The sequence below is a fragment of the Osmerus mordax genome, chromosome 8 (assembly GCF_038355195.1).
Source record: "Osmerus mordax isolate fOsmMor3 chromosome 8, fOsmMor3.pri, whole genome shotgun sequence".
Taxonomy (NCBI): Eukaryota; Metazoa; Chordata; class Actinopteri; order Osmeriformes; family Osmeridae; genus Osmerus; species Osmerus mordax.
The window spans coordinates 17,971,313-17,996,956 of NC_090057.1; the positions used below are offsets into that span (position 1 = coordinate 17,971,313).

The window sequence follows — 25,644 nt, forward strand, 5'->3', positions numbered from 1 at the left end:
AACCTGTCATTAGAGTCTTGGCGGCTGTGGAAATCTCCGTGTCCCCTCCCTCACAACTCCTGGGGGGGCAGGATGACTTCTAAGTGCCCTGCGAGGCCCCTGTCAGTGTCTGTTGATGTGGATGTCAGTTCTCCCTTCAGCATCCCACTGTTGTTCTTATGCATGGAGAGTGATGTCACTGCCATGAACCTTGTACAAATGACCTTTTGCGCAGACAAGACGGAAAGCTTCTCTCTCACCCTGCTGCTATCTGGGAAACGTGTCAGCGCATGTTCGCAAAGGAGAGCTGTGAGCAGGGGCGGACTTAGCTACGGGCGGCATGGGCAGCCGCCCAGGACGGCATCTTGCTGGGGGCCCAGACAAAAACCATCAAAATCTGAATGGTGTCATTCGCACGATCAGTGTCTATCACTCATTTGCAAGTCACGTAAATGATAGCCAATAATGTCACAGTGTGGGACAATTCGCCTTGACGTGAATGGGCGTGAGTGGATGCCCATTCACGAGATGGGGAGGGGGGCAGGGGAAAGTTGAACTCAGGTCTCCCCACTTGAAGCACGACGGGGGAACAGGAGATTCTATCAAATAGCACACCTCTAACTTTGTACAGTATGCAAATAGTAAAATCTGTCACACTACGAAATGCTACCAAATTAACCACAACTCATGACACAGAGAATACATAATTTCACAGATATATAGTTGCATTTTCTTATGTTTTGTACGAAATCAAATAGGAACTAATATACAACCAGTCTGCACACCACCAAGGTGAACTGGTTTAGTCTTGACCCTTGGTTGACAGTGTTGGGGGATGGGCATGGGCGGGGGGGCTTCTGGGGCTTGAGCCCTAAATGTTTTTTCTAAAGCCCCAAATCTTTTGGGTAAAAATGTTGTAATTTTCGGCATATATAATAATTTGAGTCTGACGTAATGTTTATATTACATTAAGCTCCAAAAACCATTTTGCAACTACCTCTGATGCTGCTCATGAAGAGCATCACAACCTAGAAAAATTATTTATTGATCTTACAGTGTGGTAAACACTGTAAACACTGTGGTAAACACTGTAAATGTAAATACAAACACATGCGTGCAGCTATTCGTGCTGCGAATCGGCAGTGCAAGGCACTCTATTAAAATATGAGACTTGTTCTCAAAAAAGGGGTACGTTTTCTTCCCTTGATGTTCGTGTGTCTTTACCGCCACCCTGTGGTGAGAAAAAAAGCCTTTTTCACACCCGCGTTACACTCGCGGGTTTCATATGCGTTGCAACCTTGGTAGCAACCCAAGCTTGCCTCTTCATGAAGGCCAATCAGAATGCCCGAGTGACATTGGAAGACCAATCGCATACAAGTATTTAGGCACCAATTTGAAACAAGCTCTACTCTTCCTACTTGTTTTTGTCAACGTTAACGCGTTGTTTACGCAGCAACGAGCAAAATAAACAGCTGGATCTATTATATGTAATAGCTAGATGTTATCTAGATTCTAGATTATGTAAAAGAATCCGCTACATATACAGATTTTGACAGAATAACGATTTTACTTCCTGACACTATCTTGTAAAGCTGGTTTGTTTGAACCGTTGTTTAACTACTGGAGCGGACACGAAGCTAATGCTTGGCCATAACCGCTTTGCTGGAAAATGCCGTCCCGTGTTGAGGATTATGAAGTTTTGTATACCATAGGCTCCGGCTCGTACGGCAAATGTCAGAAAATACGGAGGAAGTCTGACGGTAAAGTAAGTGTTTCATTTACTAGTTTAACGTTAGCAAGCCTCTAGCTTTTTGACTGGCTGAACAATGCACGTGACATCTATTATACATGTTTTACTGTTACAGTACTTTTTCAACAATGAAAGTACTAGGCTAGCAATAGCTTATGAAATCAACTCTAATAGAATTCAAGCATGTCTAATAATAGACGGACACCAATTTGCATAGATTTTAGTTTGGAAGGAGTTGGACTATGGTACCATGGCCGAGGGTGAGAAGCAGATGCTGGTGTCCGAGGTGAACCTCCTACGGGAGCTCAAGCACCCAAACATCGTCAGATACTATGACCGGATCATAGACCGAACTAATACAACCCTGTACATTGTCATGGAATACTGTGAGGGCGGCGACCTCGCTACCCTCATCACAAGATGTGTCAAAGAAAGGTTTGTTCTTAGTTTTTTACATTTTGTGTTTGTACTGTGAGATTGTACAACCTTGAGGCCTTCTAACTTTGCAAGGCTGACACAATGTCAGAACTGTATAATAAATACATTCATTGGAAAACGGATGCCATTATGATGTTGTGCTACTTATCAGGGCGGTTGTGTTTTATAACTGTCTTCTTTATATTTGGCAGGCGTTACCTTGAGGAAGAGTTCATCATGCGTGTCATGGCACAGCTTGCATTGGCACTGAAAGAGTGCCACAGGAGAAGTGATGGAGGTGCCACTGTATTACACAGAGACCTGAAACCTGCTAATATCTTCCTTGATGTAAAGCAGAACATCAAGCTTGGGGACTTTGGCCTAGCTCGCATCCTTAACCATGACACCAGTTTTGCGAAGACTTTTGTTGGGACCCCTTACTACATGTCTCCAGTGAGTCATTTTTCATCTCAGGATGTGGGAAGGGGAAACCCAATTGGGTTACACTCGACTTACTAGGTTAGACTAACACTGTTGCTTTGTTTCAGGAGCAAATGAATAGGATGTCCTACAATGAGAAATCAGATATCTGGTCATTGGGATGCTTGCTGTATGAACTGTGTGCCCTATCGTAAGTTGTAATATAGATAGATCGTTTTTTATTGTCATTCAACAGTACAGCTAAAGTGCACATAAGAACGAAATGTTGTTCTACTGGCTCCTAAGTAGTGCTCTAACAAAAAATAAAAACAAACAGTACTCCTGTGCGGAGTGAATAAAAATAAAGGCAGATAGATACCATATAAAATATAAATATTGCACATAATAAATATAGGTATTGCACGTATTAAAAAGACAGCATAGAAATACAAAAATCCCTTGCAAAAAGTGGCATATAAGACCAATCCACATGAAGCTCACTGTAACGCATTGAGATGTAATGATTAGGGGTTATTTAGAATTCAGAAGTCTGATAGCTTGTGGAAAGAAGCTGTTGCAGAATCTGACTGTTCTGGCCCAAATTCTGCGGAACCTCTTGCCAGAGGGCAGCAGTGAAAACAGTTCTTGATGTGGATGGGTGGGATCTTTGGTTATATTTTGGGCCCGAATTAGACATTAGGTCCTGGATGGAAGGCAGTGAAGACCCGATTATCTTTTCTGCTGTCCTCTAAATATATATTTTCTATACTGCTTCTTCTGCCAAAACTAGTGGGAGTGTGACATTTCTGTGTATCCCATGCAGGCCCCCTTTTACAGCATATAACCAAAAAGAACTGGCAGAGAAAATAAGAGAGGGCAAGTTTAGAAGGATTCCCTATAGATACTCTGAAGAGTTGAATGCACTCCTGTCCAGAATGCTCCACTTAAAGGTTTGTAATAATTACTTATTTATTATCCATTATATTGTGTGTGTGTATGTATGTGTATATATATGCCTGCATCTTTTTAAAGTATTTTTATACTTTAAAAAGATGCAGGCAATGGCATAGTATGGGTGATATATCAGTTTCTTCAGGTTAAATGCTTGTTTAGGTCTTTGTAGGCTGTTGTTTTGTTGACTGAACAAAGCCGGGCCCTGTTGCTAGGACTTCTTGAGGCCCTCTGTGGAGTCCATACTCCAGAGCAGCCTGCTGGCAGGCATGGTTGCCGAGGAGCAGAGGAAGGTACAGGGGCGACAGCGGAGGTCAGCTGATCCAGAAGTTCCTAAAGCAGCAGAGCCTGCCCCCACACTGGCTGCAGAGTTGAGGCTGAAGGAGAAGGTGCTGCAGGACAGGGAGAAGGCTCTGAAGGACCGTGAGGAGAGACTTGAACGTAAGCCCATAGTCATGTAGTAGCTTGAACACCTTCCACTTAATGTGCTTGGTCATGCACTGATCTTCTGGATTGTGTGTCTGATATTAACAGAGAGAGAGCAGGAGCTCTGCCTTCGAGAAAGGCAGTCCAATGAGAGACTCGCCAGGTAGCTTAAAACAACTTCCTATTTCAGCACTACAAATATAGCACACTGCGACCACAAATTTGCAGAATATTAGCATTTTATCCCTCCACCATACTGATGTATTGTTGTCCTTGATTTGGCATCCTAATTCCTTTGCAATATAATTGTAGTTTTTTCCCCTCCAGAGCTGAGAGTTTGCTGAAGAATTACAACATCCTGAAACAACAAAAGAGCCTGGCACAACTTTATACTAATAACATAGGTATGGGAGTCAGAGGAAATCCCTTTAAGCCACTGAATATAGACCAGAATTGACAATCGCATTTTGTATTCCGCAAATGGTGGAGAAGGGGATTTTATTTCAGTATAAGTGTATTGTTTATGTATTTAACGTTGTAAATAAAAGTTTATCTTAAAGCACAAAAATATGGGGGCACGGCAACAAAAGAATGTTTCACTGTTATGTTCTTAGAGATGCAATAAAAGGGAGGATGCACGTTAAAGTCACTCTTGGAACATCTCACACAATATTCCTTTTTTTATGTGGGGGGAGGGGGGGTTATAGGTTATAGGGGGTTATAGCTAGCTTATTAAAGAGATATTGATGCAATATATAATATGAATCTGTACAGTTTATGCCTGTTTTTGACACCTGGTCTTTAGATGAGGGAGAGGAGAATATGTCCCCGGGAAAGAAGAAGGTTCACTTTGCTGGAGACGGCAAGGAGAACCAGCAGGCTGGCTGTCCTCAGACCCTGAAGACCCAGGAGCTGCTGCTGCACAAGAGGCTACAGAGAGCCAACTTACGTGCTCAGGCCCTGGGGGAAGTGGAGAGGAACTACCAGCATAAAAGCAGGCAGATCCTGGGAATCCGCTAGCTCTGCCTGGTCCAGGCCTTCTGTGTCTTACAGGACTGATGTATTCAGCTCTGACTGAATTAGAATCAAAACTTCAGATGGCTAGTACCTTTGTTGCCCTTTAGTTAAAATATTAAACTTTTAATTTATATATGTTGCACTGGGTCATGTTAACTGTGGTTATGGTGAATCTCAAATGTTGAGGTTGCTTTGTATATTTAGGTAACAGAATGACTGTGAAATTGTAGTGACGCGAATGTCTTCTTGATCATTTCTAAAGTTTTAAACATTTAAAGACCAGATATCAATACGCATCTATGTTTGTTGATTTGGGAACATTAAAAGCAGCTGATTACTCTGATGCTATAATTGCTGTCCTTGAATTTCCAATCAATCAAATCGTTTTTCTGATTTACTCAGATCGAGTTGATTGACTGGCTGTAGTCCAACGATAAATTGAATGCCAATGCAGTTTGGAGTACCTCCCACAAGAGGTCGTCAATTGTCTTTAATGTGATGTTATCTGTTACTGCTATCAGCGTTTCGCTGCATTTTAGTTGAATTTGTTGCATAAGTACCCTTTCCTTCTTACCATCCTGTAGATAAGCAGACGAGTCACTCATGAGAAATAGATACTTTTCTTCTGTCGTGAAGTACAGTACAGTCCTTTTCTTGACTCCTCTTCTAAAAGACAACCCACAATAATCGTTTAGAAACAGTGCTACGATTTTTACACGGTACAAAAACATGTTGGCTTACTTTCTTATACTCTTTAAACGGAGTCTTTCTTGAAAATATGAGATAGACGTGGATAAAGGGGACATTTCTTTTGTCTGTGCACACCTTCCTAAAATTCAAGAGGATGGCTCGCCTGTCGTCAAGTCGAGAGATGCTCTCCGTACGTTTACATTACGCAACATGCCTACATAGCAACGCCGTTGTTAGGTCGTGGGGCTCCTCCTAGTTGCGAGATTGTTATAATAATGACCAACCAAATTAGACTTCGTCTGCTAACGTCCAATCCTATAATACCGGGGCGTGTCTGACAATTCCTTGTTCCGTGTGGAAACTTTACCGGCTCGGGTGCAAAGTTTCAGCCGTCTGCAAATCGAAGTGTATTGTCAACGTATTTGGAAAATGCTGCTGTGTTCTTATAGAAGGTGAATCGCAGTCTGTCCGTGCGGTACCTGTGACAAGGAAAGTCTAAATATTGTCAGCTAGATGACGAATTGTGAATATACCGTTGATCAATAACGACTTGGACTCGATACGTGTTGGAATCACTGTGATTTAGCCAGCTAGCTAGACTAGCTAACCGCTTCATTGACGCGCAGTGTTCTTCTAGAAAGCCTGTTAGCTGTTTACTACAGTAGGGCTGAGAGCTAGCAGCAGACGAGTTTCAGAGAGACATCAGTACGATGGGGGAAATGGCTTGTGAGCCTAACCGTGTTCGGCTGCTATGCATGCTTTCATTGACTTTTGGATTTTTCATTGTGGAAGTGGTCGTAAGCCGGATCACTGCATCTCTGGCCATGCTTTCGGACTCGTTTCATATGCTATCCGATGTCATAGCTCTGCTCGTGGCTTTGATTGCTGTGCGTTTTGCAGAGAAAACGCAAGCGACGAATAAGAACACATTCGGATGGATCCGGGCAGAAGTGATGGGGGCTTTGGTCAACGCCGTCTTCCTCACGGCTCTTTGTTTCACAATAATCTTAGAGGCTATCGAGCGTTTCACAGAGCCACATGAAATTGAGAAGCCCGAGGTAGTCATCGGTGTTGGGGCCGCAGGTCTCCTGGTGAATCTTCTTGGGCTCTGCTTGTTCCACGGACACGCGGGCGGTGGACATGGCCATTCTCACGGAGGTCATTCCCACGGAAGTAAGAAAAACAAAAGGGGTAAAATATGCAAGTCTGAAAGACCTTCGGGCGAGGAGACCAACAACCTGGTGGGACATCATAACAGTCCCAATGGCGTGAATACCGAAATACGTAGACATGGTACGTAAATATTACATTTACATTTTATTCATTAAACAGACGCTTTTATAAATGTTCTATAAAGTAGTCTATACTTGTTATTTAAAGCTAGTGTTGCAATAAACAAGGGCCATCACACCCCAACAATCACAATATTCACAGCCTCATCAATAATTAACATTTCTGGTTCCACTGTACATTGTTTTTTCAGTTTTTTCTTTAAACCATACTGCTACTAGGTAATATGAAACCGTACAATACAAACCAGTTTGTCTGGAAATGTATGTTTTATTTTTTGCATTCAGACAACATGCAAACTTGTTTCGAGAGACCGAAATTGGGGTTTGGGTTTCATTTATATTGTAGGCACAGCGACATAGAAGTGCAGGAAGGTGTATAAATGGCATGTGTCGTGGCTTTGGCATGAGTTTTGATGTAAAAAAAAAAAAAAAAAAAGGCACTAATGACCGGATGTGGCTCCCCTTGTTAAATTACTTTTACTAACATTTCAACAGAATCTCTAGCGCTTTCTATAATAATGACGATCCAATTAACTTTAAACTTGTGTGAGAAAACATTACCAGTCTCCAGTTGGGGCAGCCTTAGGGCTATCCCCACTCAGTCGACTAGTTCGATTGTTGGTTTGGTCGATATGCTCTTGGTCGATTTAAGATTTTTTTAGTCGAGCTGCTGGTGTTAGCGTTTTCGTTAATCTGCGTTTTGTTTTTTTGCACATGGCAAATGAGCACAATTGTAGCTAGCTGTTAGCCTAAACTCGACCATACTTTGTCTACAATTGGTGTTATTAATCCTTCAGGAAAAATGGCAAAGAAATCTGTGATATGGAAGCATTTTAGCAAAGTACCGGGTGACTCAAAACATGTTGAATGCACACTACCAACAACGGTTTATATTCCATAGTTCGACGTCGAATATGACGTAGACTACCACTTGAAAATCGTAAATTGGCCATCGGATCATTATTTTACAGTGTGTATAAGGCCCAGGATTTTTATGTTTTGGGAACGAAAGTTTTAGGCTATGTCTGCTTATGCTGTGCTACTGTAGGTCTAACCATCTGCATTTTATTTTGAACAACAGACTAGTGATGGGTCGTTCGCGAACGATCCGGCTCTAAGAGCCGGCTCTTGAAGGTGAACGTCGGGAGCTGGCTCGCATATCTGAAGAGCCGACTCTATTTTTAATAGATTAATACAGCCTATAAAAACTAAATGATTATGAAATAATGAATTTTAATTGTATTTAAAATAATTGACTAATTCAAAGAACAACAAAAAAATTATTGTAGGCTTAAAGGCGCACACGATCATCCTCACATTCTGTTCCTGTCAATCCTGCATGAGGGAGGGCCGAGCCAACTCACACACAGTCAGAGAGTAGTCAAAACTCGGAGGAGAGCCATGACAAATCAATGCATTTTTAAAGATATGTGGTTACGATCGAGTATGATTTCATTTCATAATTTAATTCAAATAGTTTTCACACCCATCATAGTCAAATTCATAGTTAAAACATGTATTTAAAGAGCCGTTCGGGAGCCAAAAGAGCCGGCTCTTTTTGGTGAGCTTAGCCATACGAGCCGGCTCACGAAAAAGAACCGGAATGCCCATCACTACAACAGACTAGTTTCCCCAAAGTCAATTTGAGAGACCGCACGCTTTCAACAATTGTCGGCTTTGGATGTTTGAAGTTGTTAGACTCTTGTTACTATAGTCAATAGCTAGTTCTGTATATGCGTGTCAGGGCTGCCAACTCACGCATTGGCCGTGAGACACGCATTTCAACCAGTTCACACGCTCTCACGCCACACCTTGTATTTTTCACGCAGAGAAGGCAACGCCAACCAAGTAGTCCTTCTAACGTTGTAAACAGTAGGCCAATGGACGAGGCGCAGCCACACGGAGTGAAGCAACATAGACGCGCGAACACCCATGAAAGCTCGTCAACTTGCAATTTGAATAATCTAGGTTAAACATATCACATCCAAATCGAACAACATTATCTTCTATGGCCAAGACAACAAAATCTTTCTCTGATGTTGCACCGTTCCCCACGCGGCTTCGACTAAAGGCCGCAATATGCTTCTCCGACTCCGTTTACGGATGGGCGGGCTTACGGATACGGACGGATAGACTGCGTTTATGGTTCTCCGTAGGCTGTGGGTGCTGAGAACAATTCACCGCCAGAAGAGTAGGTGGCGTAACGTTTTTTTGTAAGTTTGGAGAGGGCGTTACCATGTGTCAGTTTTTTGGAAAACGGAGAAGCATATATCGGCCTTAAGTTCGCACGCTGCATTTTTTCAGGCTTGTGATCAGCGCGCTCTGATGATTTGCATTTTAAACAAATAATATTTTTAATTTGTTGTACATTGTAAGACATAATAAATAATAACCAATCTGCCATTTTTAATATCTGCATTCGGTAACAACAGGACTGGTGACACAAGGCTTTTTATTAGTAGCCTAATTGCAAATTTGATAATGGCTGAATCTGGAATGTCCAGCAGCTACGTTGTATGGACGCAAATCAGTGACATGACTTGAATTTCAAAAGATGGGGGGAGTCAGGTGGCAGAGCGGTTAGGGAAGCGGGCTTGTAATCAGAAGGTTGCCAGTTTGATTCCCGGCCGTGCCAGATGACGTTGTGTCCTTGGGTAAGGCACTTCACCCTACTTGCCTCGGGGAATGTCCCTGTACTTACTGTAAGTCGCTCTGGATAAGAGCGTCTGCTAAATGACTAAATGTAAATGTAAAAGGCATTGAATACTTAATATTGAAATTTCTCATATTTCCAAAAATTGAATACATTTCAGGTTGCTCAAATTCGAGCCCAAAAAAATTGAGTTTAAAAATTTCAAGCCCAAAAAAATTATAGCCTATCAAATTCGAGCCTAAACAATTCAAGAATTCCGATTGTAACATCCGGGATACCAAGAATAGGCAGAGCAATCGAGCCTCAATTCAAGATTTGATCACATCGGACTCACCGAAGCATGGTTGTTTTCCCTGGTAGTCATCATGAGTTTTCTCTTCTCTATTGCTCCATTGCTCCACCTATCCTTGGTATCCCGGATGTTACAATCGGAATTTTTGAAGGTCTAAATTTTTCTGGTCGAATTTGAGCAACCTGAATTTTATTTTATTGAAATATGAGAATTCGGTCTTGTTTAAATTTCAATATTAAGTATTCAATGCCTTTTAAAATTCAAAACATTGTCACTGATTTGCTTCCATACATTGAGTCAGATCGTGAAAATGTTTGTACATTTGTTTGTTGTCAATCTCCCTTCTTACGTATGTATTTCTTTCAGATTATCTCTTAAAACAGTGAGGCTTTAACCCATGAGACTGTCCGAAGAGCAGTTATTGAAGTAGTTTAAAAATGGCTGCCAAACCCTGTGGTACTTCCTACAAGAGCCTCCAATGCGGAACCTCAGCTCCTCTAGTTTAAGGTGTGCCATAACATCCTTCACCCACTGGCCATGTGAAGGTGGAAGTCTGTCCTTCCACTTGAGGAGGATGCATCTACGGGCTAAGAGAAATGCAAAGGCAATGGCCTGTGATTGACTATTTGAAATTGGTATATCCTCTGGCATAACACTGAAGATGGCAGTCAACGGGTTTGGGGTAATGGCATGGCCACACATTTGAGAAACTGTATCAAAGACTGAGGACCAGAAGGGGGCTATTGATTGGCATGAGAAAAACATATGGGATAAGGTGGCAGGGGCACTGAGACATCTCTCACAGGTGGGGTCTGTGTCGGGATACATTCTGGCCAGTTTGCTTCTACAAAGATGCAGACGATGTAGGACTTTAAATTGAAGTAGTCCATGTCTCACACAGAGAGAAGATTTATGCACCCTCTCAATGGCTTCCTGCCACATGTTATCTGAAATGACCAACTGTAATTCTTCCTCCCATGTACTTTTAACATGACTGAGAGAGGGGCTAGAAATACCTTGAATTGTGTTGTACAATTTGGAGACACACCCTGGCTGAAAGGGATCAAGGGAGATGCAATCATGTTCGGGGCTGCTGAGTGGAGCTGATGGGAAGGATGGGAAATGTTTCTTTGCAAAATCCCGGACTTGTAAATATCTAAAAAAGTGTGACCGTGGTATGTCATGTTCCCCAACCAGGGAGTCAAAAGATGCAAAGATCGTTTTGTGGTACAGGTCAGCGATGCTTTTCAGACCTTTCCGGGACCAGAGATGAAATGCAGAATCAAGAAGGGCAGGTTTAAAATGAGGGTTGCGAACTATAGGGATGAATGGAACTGTGTGTTTGAACCCAAAATGTGTCCTAAATTGTGACTATATACGAAGGGAACCACTAACAATGGGGTTGTTGGAGTGGCATCTCCTACTGAGTGGCAAGGGAGAGCAGAGCAGAGCAGTGAAGCAGGATCAACCTGCCCACACGCCTGTCGCTCCATGTGGCACCAGTCAGGCCCAACTCATCTCTAAAAGGTGACATCCAGAATGCAACTTTATGAACATTAGCAGCCCAGTAATAATGCAGGAAATTAGGCAAGGCAAGACCTCCATCCGACTTGGACTTCTCCAAAAATGACCTGCGGATACGTGGGATTTTCTTACTCCAGATAAATGTAGAAATATGCTTATCCAGTTCTTTAAAGAAGGACTTGGGGATAAAAGTAGGGATCGTATTGAAGTAATAAAGTAGTCTGAATTAACTCTACCTTCCAATGATATGGGTAGAGACTCCCAGCGCATGAGATCCTCTTTTGCCTTAGTAAGGGCCGGTTTCAGATTCTTATTAAACAATTCCGCATATTCTCTTGTCACACACACACCAAGGTATGTAAAAGAGTCAGTCGCCACATTGAACGGCAGTTGAGTGAGAGAGAGTTTGGAGGCACTTGCATTGACTGGGAAAAGAATACTTTTAGATACATTCATTTTATAGCCTGACACCATGCCAAAAGAATGTATGATGTTCAGAGCAACAGGTACCGAATGGAGAAGATTAGAGCAGTACAAGAGCAGATCGTCGGCATACAGAGACAGTTTGTGCTTAACCCCTCCTCGCTCAATGCCAATAAAGTCATCCCGCCCCCGGAGAGCCACCGCCAGTGGCTCAATTGCTACGTCAAACAAAAGGGGCGATAGAGGGCACCCTTGTCTTGTACCTCTCCGTAGGGGGAAATACTTAGAAATAATTCAGTTTGTAAGAACTGCCGCTAGTGGTGCAGAGTATAAGACTTTAATCCAGGAGACAAAGCCAGAGCTGATACCAAATTTACGAAGTGCTGTAAATAGGTAATCAAACTCAACACGGTCAAATGCTTTCTGAGCATCAAGGGAAACAACAACCTCCGGGGTGGGTGCTGGATTTGAGTAAATTATATTATAAAGGGGGCGGAGGTTTCCAAAGGACTGCCTTCCCTTTATAAAACATGTTTGATCAGGGTGGATGATTTTGTGTAAGACAGTCTCTAATCGTTGAGCTAGGACTTTAGCAAGAATTTTGTTGTCACAACAAACCAGACTTACCGGCCTGTATGATTCACATACAGTATGTTACCATCGAGGGATGAGGCATCCTCTGAGCTAAGTGCCGGAAGCTGGAGAGACTGAAAAAAATCTGTGGAACCGGAGCTAGTAGGTGTGTCTGAAGAATATAGGTTTTCGTAAAAATTCCTAAATTGGTTGTTAATAGCCATCTGATCAGAAGTGGAGTTCCCAGTAGATGTGGTGATTTCAGTTATTAGGCCGTCTACTGTGGACTGTCTCAGCTGATGGCAGAGTAATTTACTGGCTCGTTCGCCTTGCTCATAGTGGATCATCCGTGACCTCAGATAGAGACCCTGAATGTGGGCAGATGCCAAAGAGTCATATTCTGTCTGCAGTGCAATGCGTTCCTTAAACAGGTCAGAAGATGACGCTTCTGCATGTCTTTGATCAATATCTTTAATAGAATGCACTAGGTCATCCATGCGTTTTGTCCTAACCCTGTTAGTACTAGCAGTGTAAGATATAATTAGGCCACGGAGGTATGCTTTTAATGCCTCCCATACAGTCCCTATGCTCGTCACAGACTCCATGTTTGTTTCCAGAAAAACATCAATATTCACAGACACAAATTTTATAAAATCTTCATCCGATAAAAGGCCTGTGTTAAGCCGCCATGCTCGGTGCGGGGGGACAAATTCAGGAAAGCAAAGTTGCATTACCACTGGGCTGTGGTCTGAAATGACTATGCTCTCATATTCAATAGAGTTAAGAATAGGAAGCAGTTTTTCGTCTAGGAGGAAATAATCTATTCTAGAGTATGACTGGTGAGCAGGGGGGAAAAAAGAAAAGTTTTTTGCTGTTGGATTTTTTAATCGCCAAGGATCCACAACCCCATAACTATCAATGAAGGAATTAATAATTTTACCAGAATTCGATAATGGTTTTGAGTTGACAGTTGAGCGGTCGAGGGAGCTATGGATAACACAGTTCCAGTCCCCAGATAAGATTAACTGATGAGAGTTTAAGTCTGGTAGTACTGAAAAGAAATGCTTAAAAAAGTCAGCATTGTCCCAGTTGGGGGCATAAACACAAGCCAGCACAACTGGTGTATTGTACAAGCGACCCTGAACAATGACATCTCTCCCATTCTTATCAGTTATAGTGTTAGACTGGACAAACTGTACCTGTCTGCGGATCAGTATTGCAGCCCCTCTACATTTAGCCTGAAATTTTGAATGAAAAATTTGAGAAAAACCATCTCGCTGAAGTCTAGTATGATCTTTCTGGCAGAGGTGTGTCTCTTGCAAATATACAATGTCAGCCTTTAGTTTTTTTTAAGTGAGTGAACACTTTACTGCGTTTGACTGGGTGGTTAAGGCCCCTGACATTCCAGCTCACAAGGGTTGTTGCAGCACTACTAAACTGGTATGGCTTTGTCATGGTGGATGACGGTACACAATATGCCTTACTGGGGCAAGGGAGCTGAAGTAGGAGGAGGAGGAGGGGGGGGGGGTGAACAAAACTTAAAACAAAAACGCTAACATGACATACAATATACAAACTAAAGTCAGAAAACAGTGTAGATTTAGGATTCAGTATGATACTCTGAAACGTATGTCCAGGACCCAAACTGACATAACCCAAATCCTGCCGGTCTCTCCCCCATGGAAAGACTGCATCTAACTCCACGGAACACTCGTATCCCAAAGACAGCTTACCTAGCGAGGCTGAGCTGCACCAGAATCGTATTAAACTTTATCTTAATAGAACATGTATATTAGCCATATTATTCAGAATTGCAATGTTAACTAGAGAGGGTACAATTTCTGGGGAAATTGTAGGGTGTGCTTGCTTGCGTCGGTTGCACAGGGGTCCGTTTTTGAATGACATTTTTACAACTGATATTTCTGTATATTTTATATAAAAATGCATACTTATAATTTATAAAGATTACATAGATTTTTTTGCTGCTCATTTACAACTGAAAATACGAGTGAAGTGTAGAATGAAATAGATGTCTTCTCATTTCCCCTGCAAGAGGCAGCCTCATCGTTGAATCAAAACGAATACATTTGGCAGACCGGTGTAAAAATTGACCTAATCTCTATGACTTAAACGTCATTTTAAGTTTTTCCCTTGTCATGATATTTTAAGGCATTTAGCCTACTCATATTGCATTCATTCATGAATAAAGAACCCCCTTTGAAGATTATTCTACGACGTTACCCGGCAGTAGAAGATGGAATCGCGATTCAAACAGTACCATCTGCTAACTGAAAATATGCCCCCCAAAACGTAAATAAGCTTGACATTTGTTTAGTGGAAAATCGCTCATTCATAAAAAGCTCACTGGTAGCGATCATTGTCAGTAACAACGCAAAATGCGATATAGCCCTGTGTGGAGAAGCTGCCCCGGTAAATTGTACTACTACGGTACAGTAGTAGACTACTGCTGTGTTCGTCTTGGTAGCGATGGCGTTGGTTGAATTGGATTTAACGTTCCGTTGTACGGTTTAGGCTGAAATTAATTATTTTCATGAACAGATTGACAACGTTTAGGGTGTGGCAATGAAGTTCAGGTTAGTAGTTAGATAGACTTTTGATTTAAGTAAGGGGAGTGCCGAACATTTTCTGTCGCCGTTTGACTTCGTAAACAGCTGTGTACTGTAGCTAGATGTTTTTGTAGTGTGTCTCGCGAAAGCTACAGCGTTGCAGTGAGCTACACTGGTTTGAAACCACAGGTAATGGTAATTTCACCAACAAATCGTTTACTAATGTCAGAATAAATCCTACAACGAAAATGTATATGTGAGGAATGTTTATTTTAACGATTGAAAACAGATAACGCTACATCATAGACTACTGTAGTATGTGTTGCCCAGGCAACACAGGCTAATGTCATGATGCTAATACTTCAGTGAAATAGTTGACTACTGTTTCCGAAAGTAGATGTACTTCCTTAATAATATCAGCTTATACTGTACATTACACATCACAATTGTGTGTCATATCACAAAGTAAAATGAGTAAATAGTTATCACCCTAGCCTCTTTGCTTGTGGCGTTTCTGCAGCTGCCTTGCAGTAAAGCTATAGTTAGCCTAGCTATCCCCCAAGTTAACAGATGCGAAACGAATGTTCTGCCAAAGGTAGTCACGCGTGTTTTCGTGACGTTAGTGACGTAGTGACGTTAGTAACGTCAGTGACTGTGGCTAGCAAATTAGCCACCGTTAGCTTCACTTTTCGCCACAAAAACTTAACTTAAGCCTAAACCATGCAACGGAACGTAAATTCCAGTAGAAGCAACTCAATCGCTACCAAGACGAAACTTTTGACACCTACGTTGTCTATGTAGGCCAAATATTGACTGAGTTTTAGGGGGGCAAAAAGAATAATAAAAATTATAATAATATATATGTGAGAGAACAAAGGTTGTGCTCTCGCCGAAGGCTTGAGCACACCCAATTATTACTAAATAACTTCACTACTATAAAATGATGAAGTAACAAGAGAACGTCAGATAAACAGTGCCCACTGCCAGGCGAAACGTCAGGAAACTTGACGTGAGGGATAATAATAAAAAAGATTGAAAAAAAAAAAAACATCACGTTTACTGCCAGTAGCTAGCTAGCCTTATTGGCTAAGCTAGATAGGCGGGAGCTAACGTCAGCACCAAGGCAGGCTAACAATATTCCTCTAATATCAATCGTTGGCGATATGAGGTTACACTACGTATATAAACACCGTACAATAACCTTAGCAGCTAACTAAGCTGCGCAGCACTAGCACCCGGGAGAGTCAGAGCAAAGCCCTTCGCCTTGATCGGATCTGTGAAGCTGTGTCGCTGGCCGTTAGACTTGGTGGTGATTAGCAACACTGCTGGGTACCTCAGCCTGTACTCCACACCGTCACAGTCCCTGAGGATCTTTTTGACATCTCTGAAAGTAGCCCGTTGCTTTACCACAGCCTGTGTGTAATCCGGGTGTATACCGATTTTATCACCGTCTGGTGTTGTCAGTCCTTTAGCCTTGGCTGCTTTACGTAGGATTGCCTCCTTTTCCTGAAAGTAATGGCACTTAATCACAAAGGCACGGGGCGGTTCCTCATCTCCTGGGCGTTCGCGTAGGGTCCGGTGTGACCTGTCCAGTGTTGGCGGGCTGTCCAGCCCCAACGAGACCTTCAGTAACCCTGCAATAAAAGCTACAGGTGTTTTCTTCGCCTCCCGTCCCTCTTTCACTCCAGTGATACGGAGATTGTACCTCCTTGATCTGGCCTCAAGATCCTCATTTTTATCTGACACTGCTTTAACGGCCCTTGTCAGCTGCTTAACTTGCTCCCCCAATTCAGCGATTATGTCTGAGTGGCCATTGCACGCTGACTGCAGGCTCTCCACCGTGCCCTCGAGCGTCCCAGTCCTGCTGCTAACATGCTCAATGCTACTTCTCAGCTCCTCTCTCAGCTGGGAGATTTGCTGTTTCAGTTCCAAGGACTGCGTCTTGGCATTGTCGTCCATTCTTTTCATCAGGTCGTCCCTTAGGCATCAGATCGCATATAGAATGGTATCAGATGATTCGCCACTGGTCTCCTGGTCTTGAGCCTTGTTAGCACTAGCGCTGGACTTAGCCTTAGCAGTGGTATTAGCAGTGGCGCGTGTTTGTTGAGTTGCCATGTTCAGATGGAAAAACTAAGATATCGGGCGCAAAAATGTGGTCGAAGTGCTTCCAAAATATGCAGAATTATTTGAAGTGAGACTATCAAAAATGAACAATTCAAAATATAGCCAATATATACAAAATGAACGATCCTGATGAGCTCAAAGGAATGTGACCTCACTCTGCACCGCTCATACCGGAAGAGCCCAGACCTAACTAAAGCTAGCTAGCTACCGTTTCAGAAAATAACTTGCGCTTTGGGGACCATCGGAAATATTTAGAGCTCACGTGTCAAAAGGTAAATATGCGTTAATTCCTGGGCAATAGAAAACATACATTACGCACTTTCGTTTTCGAAGTGTGTTACACAACGGCATGCTGTACTGCCTATATTCCAGTGCGGTTTATACTCAGATTTACAAACACAAAGTTCTCATTCTGGTGGGGTGCGGTTTATAGAAAATGCGGCTTATTTTCCGAAAAATACGGTAGTCGATTTTCAGAACTGTTTAGTAAAGTCTTGGTAGACCAAAAAAATCTTAGTCGGGGACGGCCCTAGGTAGCCTATTGGGGTTTTAGCCCCAATAGGCCCGCCACGGCTAAATTTGTGCTGCCACGGTATCAGAAATAGGGCTGTACAAAATTGTGTGCGTCCTTGAGAACTGTAAGTCGTATAACTTATGTTGTCAGTTCATTTAAGCCCGTTTTTGTATTAGTCTATAGTTATTGCTAATTTAAATTAAGTTAACTGGTGATTTTCGTTGTTTGTATTCTTCCCCGGGTTAGCTAAATTGCACATGTCTGTTGATTCGATAGCGATTGCTGCCTCTGCTCACGTTTGTATTTTAAGTGCATTATTATGCTGAAGTAGTTTTAACCCTCGTGCTGCCTTCGGGTCACATGACCCAAAGGTTCATAACGAACCATCGTTGTGTTTACCCAATTTTACCCAATACAAAAACAAATAAAAATAATTATATTTTAACATTCGTAATGTGGGGGGTCTGAGACAGCCCAACGGTTAAAAGAAAATGCTTAACTTTGTTTTTGTATGCGGTAAAGTTGTCGCAATACGACGGTGGGTCACAATGACTGATGGGTCAGAATGACCCGAAGATAACACAAGGGTTAATTAATAAATAGTGGGTTTATTGTTATTTGCTACAGAATGCTTAGCCTATCAAGATCAAATGAAGCAGACAGTGTGCATGCTTTCGAGGACCTTAATCGATAGTCTACTGACCATTTACAATACGTTGTTACGTCAATTATTAATTGGCAGCATTTATGCCATTTAGAACATACTTTGAGTGGAAGGTCTCTTTAAGTAGCCTAACCTTATTGCTTTAGGGGAAATGGGACGAAAGTATGTGCAATATGACATTAGTTATTAGACTATTACATTAACCTGCTCCGAAATATATAGGGTTAGAACTTGGTTTCGACCGGGGGGGTGGGGGGGTCGGACAGACAGACAGACCTGCCCCCACTGCAAAAAAAAAAAATCCTAGAGGAAACACTGACCTGTGGAGTTTTTCTTGTTGGTACCCTTGTCATCTTTGTTGATCGTCTCACCTCTTCTAACCTGCAAGCTCTTCATGTCCCTGTGTTTGGCAGAGACCAACTGCAGCGAGAGCCAGATGAATGGCATGGCTGCATACGAGGAGCTGGACCATGACACTGGATCCCTCAATATGCGTGGCGTGTTCCTACACGTGCTGGGCGACGCACTGGGGTCTGTCATCGTGGTGGTCAACGCCCTCATCTTCACCTTCGTTTGGAAGCCGTGCCGCACCGGGGAGGCCTGCTACAACCCCTGCGTCAACACCCACACTACAGACCACCAGCACGTCAACCACACCCTGGTGGACCTGCTACATGGGGCCAACGGGACGGCTGTGGCACACATGGAGGCCGGGCCCTGCTGGGTGCTCTACCTGGACCCTACTCTCTGCATCATCATGGTGTGCATCCTGCTGTACACCACCTACCCCCTGCTGAAGGAGTCGGCCCTGATCCTGCTCCAGACCGTGCCCAAGCAGATCAACATGCATCGGCTCAACGAGCGCCTGCTCAGCCTGGAGGGCGTGCTGGCCATCCACGAGCTGCACATCTGGCAGCTGGCCGGCAGCCGCATCATTGCCACCGCCCACATCAAGTGCCAGGACCCCACCTCCTACATGGACGTGGCCAAGCGCATCAAGGACTTCTTCCACGATGAGGGCATCCACGCCACCACCATCCAGCCTGAGTTTGTCACCTTCAACTCAGAGTCGCGCGCCTCCCTGTGTGAGCTATCCTGCCGGACTCAGTGCGCGCCCAAGCTGTGCTGCGGTGCTGGTGAGAAGCCGGGCGCCGCCGCTGCCGTGGCAGGCCTGGAGAAGGATGCCAATACAGAGGGTGACACGGCGCCTGCCTCAGCCCTGGAGGTGATCAGTGAGAGCCAGGAGCAGGCCTCAGCTGTCAAGGTGGGGCCCCGGACGGAACAGGAGGTCATCATCACTAGAGAGGTGGAGTCATCTCTGTGAGTCGAATGGAGAGACTGTAGAGGGCTAGAATCACTAGGCAGATGTTTCAAATGGGTTGGCGCTCGGCCACAGACGGGCTTGTCTTCTGTTGTCTTGAGGGGAATAGGTTGGAGAATGACTTCAGGATGCTCGGATGAAGAAGCCTTATTTTCCTGAGCCCCACACCCCCACTTCTACTGCCCCCTTAACGGCAGGAGCAGCCAGTCCCCACCCACCTCAGACACACACACACACACACTCACTCCTCAACCACGCTGGCGCTCTTTCCTCACTAGTGCCCAGGCAGCGTCAGTGTTGAGGCGTGCTAAGTCACTCGAGTGCTGTCCGCTGCATGCATGTCCCTCATTCACACTGTGATGCAGCTCTCCGTCCCATGATGAATCTGTGCCAAAGCTTCTCACTGCAGGACCAAAGGGACAGGAGACACTGCTTCACACGGACAGCAAGGAAACAATTACAACACATGCAAGTCAATGCACACCGGGCTTTACAAGTACAGTAGTAGGTTGTTGTTTTGTGTTTAGTTTTCCCAAATTGGCATTTGAATTGTTTTTTCATTGCCTTTCACTTGCCCCAAATACAAAATTATTGTATTACAAATAATTTATGTATTTAAGTTATTAGTAATTATATATTTCTCTCTGTAGAAGCTTTTATAATATTTAGTTTTGATGATAGCATTTTTGTTGCAATTTTCTCCCTATTTGACAAACCATCTATGCTGTGGACATTTCTGAAATGTAATGTTTTCCAATGATTAACTTCCGCTTTTTATTTTTATTTTATTTTTTCCTTTGCCTTGACAGAGTTTTAATGGCAGTTAGAACATGCAGAAATGTTGTCTATACCTCTTTCATCGTGGCTTTTAAACTGCTTTCATATGACTGAGAACAGTTAAAAACATCAGGAAGGATTATGTAGTTGTTCCTTTCAGGCAAATTCAACTTAAATATACATCAAATATCATTGCTGCCTTTTGAGGGTGTTGAATTGTTCACAAATATTTGAACAATACTCATGTTTAAATGTATGCTGGTGGCCATTTGGATGGCGGTTGACTTCAAATACTAGTCCTCATGAATGTGTTGGGGAAGGGACCTTGTTGAAATCCATGCTGAAGATTTTTACTTTTCAGGAGACATTGTGCCACTGCATTGTTGCATGACCAAACTGACGTGTGTAATTTACCCCCCCAGAGTTTCACATCAAGCTCAATGTGCACACACATTGGTATTTTTCAACAGTTCAACTATTTTCAAATGGAATGAAATGGGACAAAGCTTGTCTCTGCTTTTGGCTGTGTGTGATGATTTAAAAGTCATATTGGTGGCCTTCTATATGGTAGACAAACTCATCATTCCCATTTAACTGTTGTTATTTCATCAGTTACCATTTGACTGTTGATTCATGAATGCATTTCCGATCAGATTTCCACTGAAAGTAAATGTGTATGCAAGATATATATATATATATATATATATATATATATATCTTTTTGAAATGTATGGTTACTTTCATTTTGTCTTTTGAGCTCTTCATGTGCAAATTGAAACGTGTTATGGATTTTAGGTATTACATGTCCTGTTGTGTCATTGTGAAAATAAAACATTGCCGTTTGGTTCAGTAGAATAAGGGTTTTGTGTGATTTTAATATTTCTGCAAGGCTAAGAGATGGTCAATTGAGCAAAATAAACTCACACAGTTTAACATCCAGCCTGTTCTTGATTTTCAAAATTATTTGCAAAAGGTATGTTTGTGTTTAGTTGGTGGTAAATCCCAGCTCTTGCCCCCAGTGGTTGAAAACATCTGAGGGTTCTTGTTTTGTATAGGGACCTTTTTGGTTTGTGTGATAGTGGGCCATGTTTGAGTCACTTCGAGCTTTCAGTAAGTCCCAAAATTAACATTCATGAACATCTCCCGTAAGCGAAATTTCACCTGAAATAATTTTTTGAAAATATGAAGGGATTTGATGAGGGCGAAAATTGTTACTCTTTAAACCTGACAACTCAAGTTGCATTCAGTAGGCCTGCAGTATATAGTGATGATTTGTCTTTATGATTATCTTTATACTATAGGGGATTTAATTGTCGGCCAAACAGAAACTATTCCCGTATGTTTAAAGGAAGAGGGGTTAACTGAAGTGTATTTGTTTTTTTCAAATGCTTACACACAAATTCCTTTTCAAAAAATTTCTGAAACCTGACACTCAAATACCAGAACCACACATCAAATCTGCAAAACCATACGCACATTTTGGGCCTTTGTCTCAGTTTTCAATTTCATAAAACACTTTTAGCAAAACACAACACACAATTCTCCATGTAACACACCAAATTCTAACAGGAAGCATCTTGATTTCCTATTCATTCATCCAATTCATTAGTGCCTTACACTAACTCCTCACATGTGCAAGCACTCATTGCTTTACTCAACACCAACCAATCATGGCTTTAGAATAGGCCAATAAATAGCCTAATTTGAGTCTATTTACAGTGGTGGGTATTATTTGAACCTTTACTGTAGAAATGATAACAGGTATGTAACTGTAAGGCAGAGTTTCTGGGTACATGTACAGCTTGTCTCTGTAAGGTCAAGAGGTCATACAGCAAGGCTCCCTCTGAGCAGAATATAGCATGCAGTCCAGACAGTGGGGAGACAGTGAGGAAAATCATGTACAAATAAGGCTTATGTGATTAACGACCACTTCACCTGCTGAACGTTCTAGTGTATCAGTGTACTGACCACTGAAGACCCGTTAAGGAAGCGATTCTGTGCATTCTATGTTTGAACATGTCCAGATACTGCATTTAAGCACTCTTGTAAGAGAGAGTCTTCACTCATGCTAGCCACTCTGTTGTGGATTGGTGGCATGATCCGACGTTGAGCTAATAAAACTGAGTCAACCCTTTTTATAATTGTTGTGACTCCTTCCGGCCTGCCTTCTCCAGAATTTACATCTTATCAGTAACAATGTACTGTAATTTACACATGTTCTAATGTACACATAATAGCTGTTTCAGCACAACACACGGTATACTATACACAAACATATATTTTAGCACCCATGCATCCATTGACTGCAGTTCACTGCATGATTGGTCACAGTCTGGTGGATTACTGTATCATACCTTGCAACAGTACAGTGACTGTAAGAAGACATTCTGACAATATTGTAGAAAATAGTATATATTACTGTATGCTACAATTCATGGCATACACAGACACACCATTCCGTAATCACCTTTTTAAAAATTATGTTTGGTTTCTGTCCTACTACACTCACAACCACAAACCACAACCACAAATGCTTATAGTAAAAAAATATGTTTGTTTTTGTGTTTACGTAACATGAATTTTTCATCTCTGCCATTTACTTTCAATCTTGTACAGAAATGTACAAAGGACCTCATGAAATAAGAGCTTTAGATTTTGAATAACTGTGTGTATATGATATATCCAAAAATGTAATATAATGGAAAAAGTATTTGCAACATGAGACAAATGTGTGCTTTTGAGACGTGTTTTTGATATTTTGAATGCAGTGTTTAATTTTGCAAGAGAAGCGAGGCATTTTGCATTTTGTGTGTGCAGTTGTTGGATTTGTTTAAGTTTTGAAAAAAAGAGGACAAGTAAAAAAAATGTGTGTAAGTATTTGAAAAAAACTGTAACATTCATACACGAACATTCATTGCAAATGAATTTATTAATTGAAAATGATTTAAATTCAAGACAAACATGTTACAACCTACCAACCAACTACCTTGAAAAGGCTCAAGACGCACTTGTTCCGGGAGTACAACGGTACTTAGGAATGGTTCGCTTGACCCGATGTTAGTTTCCTCAAGGATCACAATGACTCTTGCTCAGAGACTTGTTGCTCTTGTGGTTAGTGGTAACTGATTTAAATTTTTTGTACTCGCTGTGATATATTGTTTTTATTATTGTTGCTTGTTTTTTCCACAGGTACACTTGCACGTATAGCGGTTCATGTTGTTCACTTGTTTAACTACATGCTCTTATGGTTCTTCCCTTTGGCACTTACTTTGGTTGTTCACAATGTGTGCTTCATGTTTTGGCTACTCGCAATGTTTTGTGGCACTTTGTAAAGCTCTCTCTTGGAAGTCGCTTTGGATAAAAGCGTCTGCTAAATGAATAAATGTAAATGTAAATGTACCTTGATTACTGTAAATCAGAGAAAGAGTAAGAGGTGAGCAAGGAGAAGGATTAGGAGAAGCCAGAGCTGAGGAGAAGACCTCAGGAGATCAAGAATCCAAAGAACAATGCTTCACAATTCCACTTATACCAAACTATTATCTGTAGAACAACCAATCAGGGCTGCGTTTCCCGATAACGATGGATCGTAGCAACGATCGAGCAAAATAACGAAACCATCTATATTTCTTACGTGCGTTTCCCAAACATGCTCGTAAGGAGTGGGATAATCTATGCGCTTTCAAGACCTACGAATTTTCAAGAGACACTTTAGCTACGGTGTCTTTGGGAACGTCCTGTAAAACTAAGATTCAAAGATCAATTTAGGCTTACGACGCTTTCGGGAAACGCAGCCCAGATCACATCTTGACCCTTACTTATAAACGTATGACTATCAATGCAACAGTAAGTTACACAATGAGCTGTGAGACCGATCAAGTAGAGACTCCGTCCAGCAACTCCAGAGTTTAGCATGAGAGGTGGGGACAGGATGACACCCAGCCTTACACCTTGATAATATCTACTATTATGGTTCAGACAAGGTGAGAGTACAGTAAATTAAGCACTATCTTCTGACCCCACTAAGCAGCGCAAAGCGTCCCCAAACTTCAGGGACTTATATAAGAGGCCCCAGGGAAGACATTCCACAAAGCCACAGGGCTTTACCCAGCATTCCACTTTACCGTCATGCTGCTCGCTCTCTGTCAACTCATTACCCACCCTGATGTGTGTTGGTGTTGGGAGGGGGGGCAGTTGGATTAGGTGTCATTATACCTTGCATTGGAACCTAGAGCTGGACCTAAATGACCTGGTCCAACAATTTATAGGTCTTCTGTGCTGAATAGCTACCGATGTATCTACATCAGCTGAGCTCTGGGGCCGGAGAGGGGAGTGGGGTTATTTACATTGGAGTCTAGTGAACATTCCTATGAAAAGGTGTCCATTGAGCATTGTTACAAGTGGACTATCCAGGTTAAATGGTTGAAAAATAATTGTGCTGACTTAATAGTTTTATGTCTGTGAGGACCACCATTCAGAGAACGGTTCACTAGTCTCAATTTGAATACCCTTGAGTTTAGCTGATGTGGTTCCACTGGTGGCATGTTTACAAATGATATGCTAGGTAGGACCAATCCATTTAGCTCCAGTTTGACCTTTAACCTTTTGGCCCATCTGTTCAAGCATGCATTCAGAGAGCATTCAGCCAACCCTGTTTGTAGGCTCCACTACAACCAAGCCCTACTCTCTCCTCCCTAAACTTCTGTCCTACTGTCTGGCCTGGCAGAATCCCAGAGACAAGCAAGAGACACAGATGGCCTGGTGCTCCATTTATGCAACAACCCTCCTATCGCCTCTATTAGAAGGCAGGAATGACCCTCTGCCTGGGGAGGGGGCGCTGAATGGGCTTGGGTTGGTTGAGGGAGTAGTGACAGGGTTGCATGGTTGGCCAGCAGAATGCTGACTAATCAGGTAGGCTTTTGATTGCAGAGTAAAAAATGTGAAGTGAAACTCGACACTGTAGTTAAACTGAAATTAAGCAATCCTTTTTCTTTGTTCTGTATCTGCAGGCAGGGTGAAAGATCCTTAATATCAAAATATCACAAATACGTTTCAAAAGCAAACATTTGTCTTACGTTGCAAACACCTTTCCCATATGACATTTTTGGATAAATCATATACAGTTATTCAAAACCTAAAACTCTTCTTTCATGAGCTCCTATGTACATTTCTGTAATGACAGAGATGTTGAAAAATTCATGGTGAACACGAAAACAAGATTGAAACAATTTTTTTTTTTTACTGTAAGCATTTGTGGTTATGAATACAGTATT

The 25,644-nt window shown here is 42.3% G+C and overlaps 2 protein-coding genes across 2 annotated transcripts; both read left to right on the forward strand.

Moving 5' to 3' along the window:
• The first annotated feature begins 1,591 nt into the window (after positions 1–1,591).
• Positions 1,592–5,284, forward strand: nek2 (NIMA-related kinase 2). Its single transcript, XM_067242089.1, has 9 exons — positions 1,592–1,744; positions 1,947–2,164; positions 2,359–2,599; positions 2,695–2,777; positions 3,390–3,516; positions 3,733–3,958; positions 4,052–4,106; positions 4,271–4,347; positions 4,749–5,284. The coding sequence occupies exons 1-9, from the start codon at positions 1,649–1,651 to the stop codon at positions 4,961–4,963; spliced, it is 1,338 nt and encodes a 445-aa protein (XP_067098190.1). The 5' UTR covers positions 1,592–1,648; the 3' UTR covers positions 4,964–5,284.
• A 634-nt stretch (positions 5,285–5,918) lies between these two features.
• On the forward strand, positions 5,919–21,314 carry slc30a1a (solute carrier family 30 member 1a). Its single transcript, XM_067242185.1, has 2 exons — positions 5,919–6,943; positions 18,690–21,314. Exons 1-2 carry the CDS (start codon positions 6,361–6,363, stop codon positions 19,598–19,600), a joined length of 1,494 nt encoding a protein of 497 aa, XP_067098286.1. The 5' UTR covers positions 5,919–6,360; the 3' UTR covers positions 19,601–21,314.
• The last annotated feature ends 4,330 nt before the right edge of the window (positions 21,315–25,644 follow it).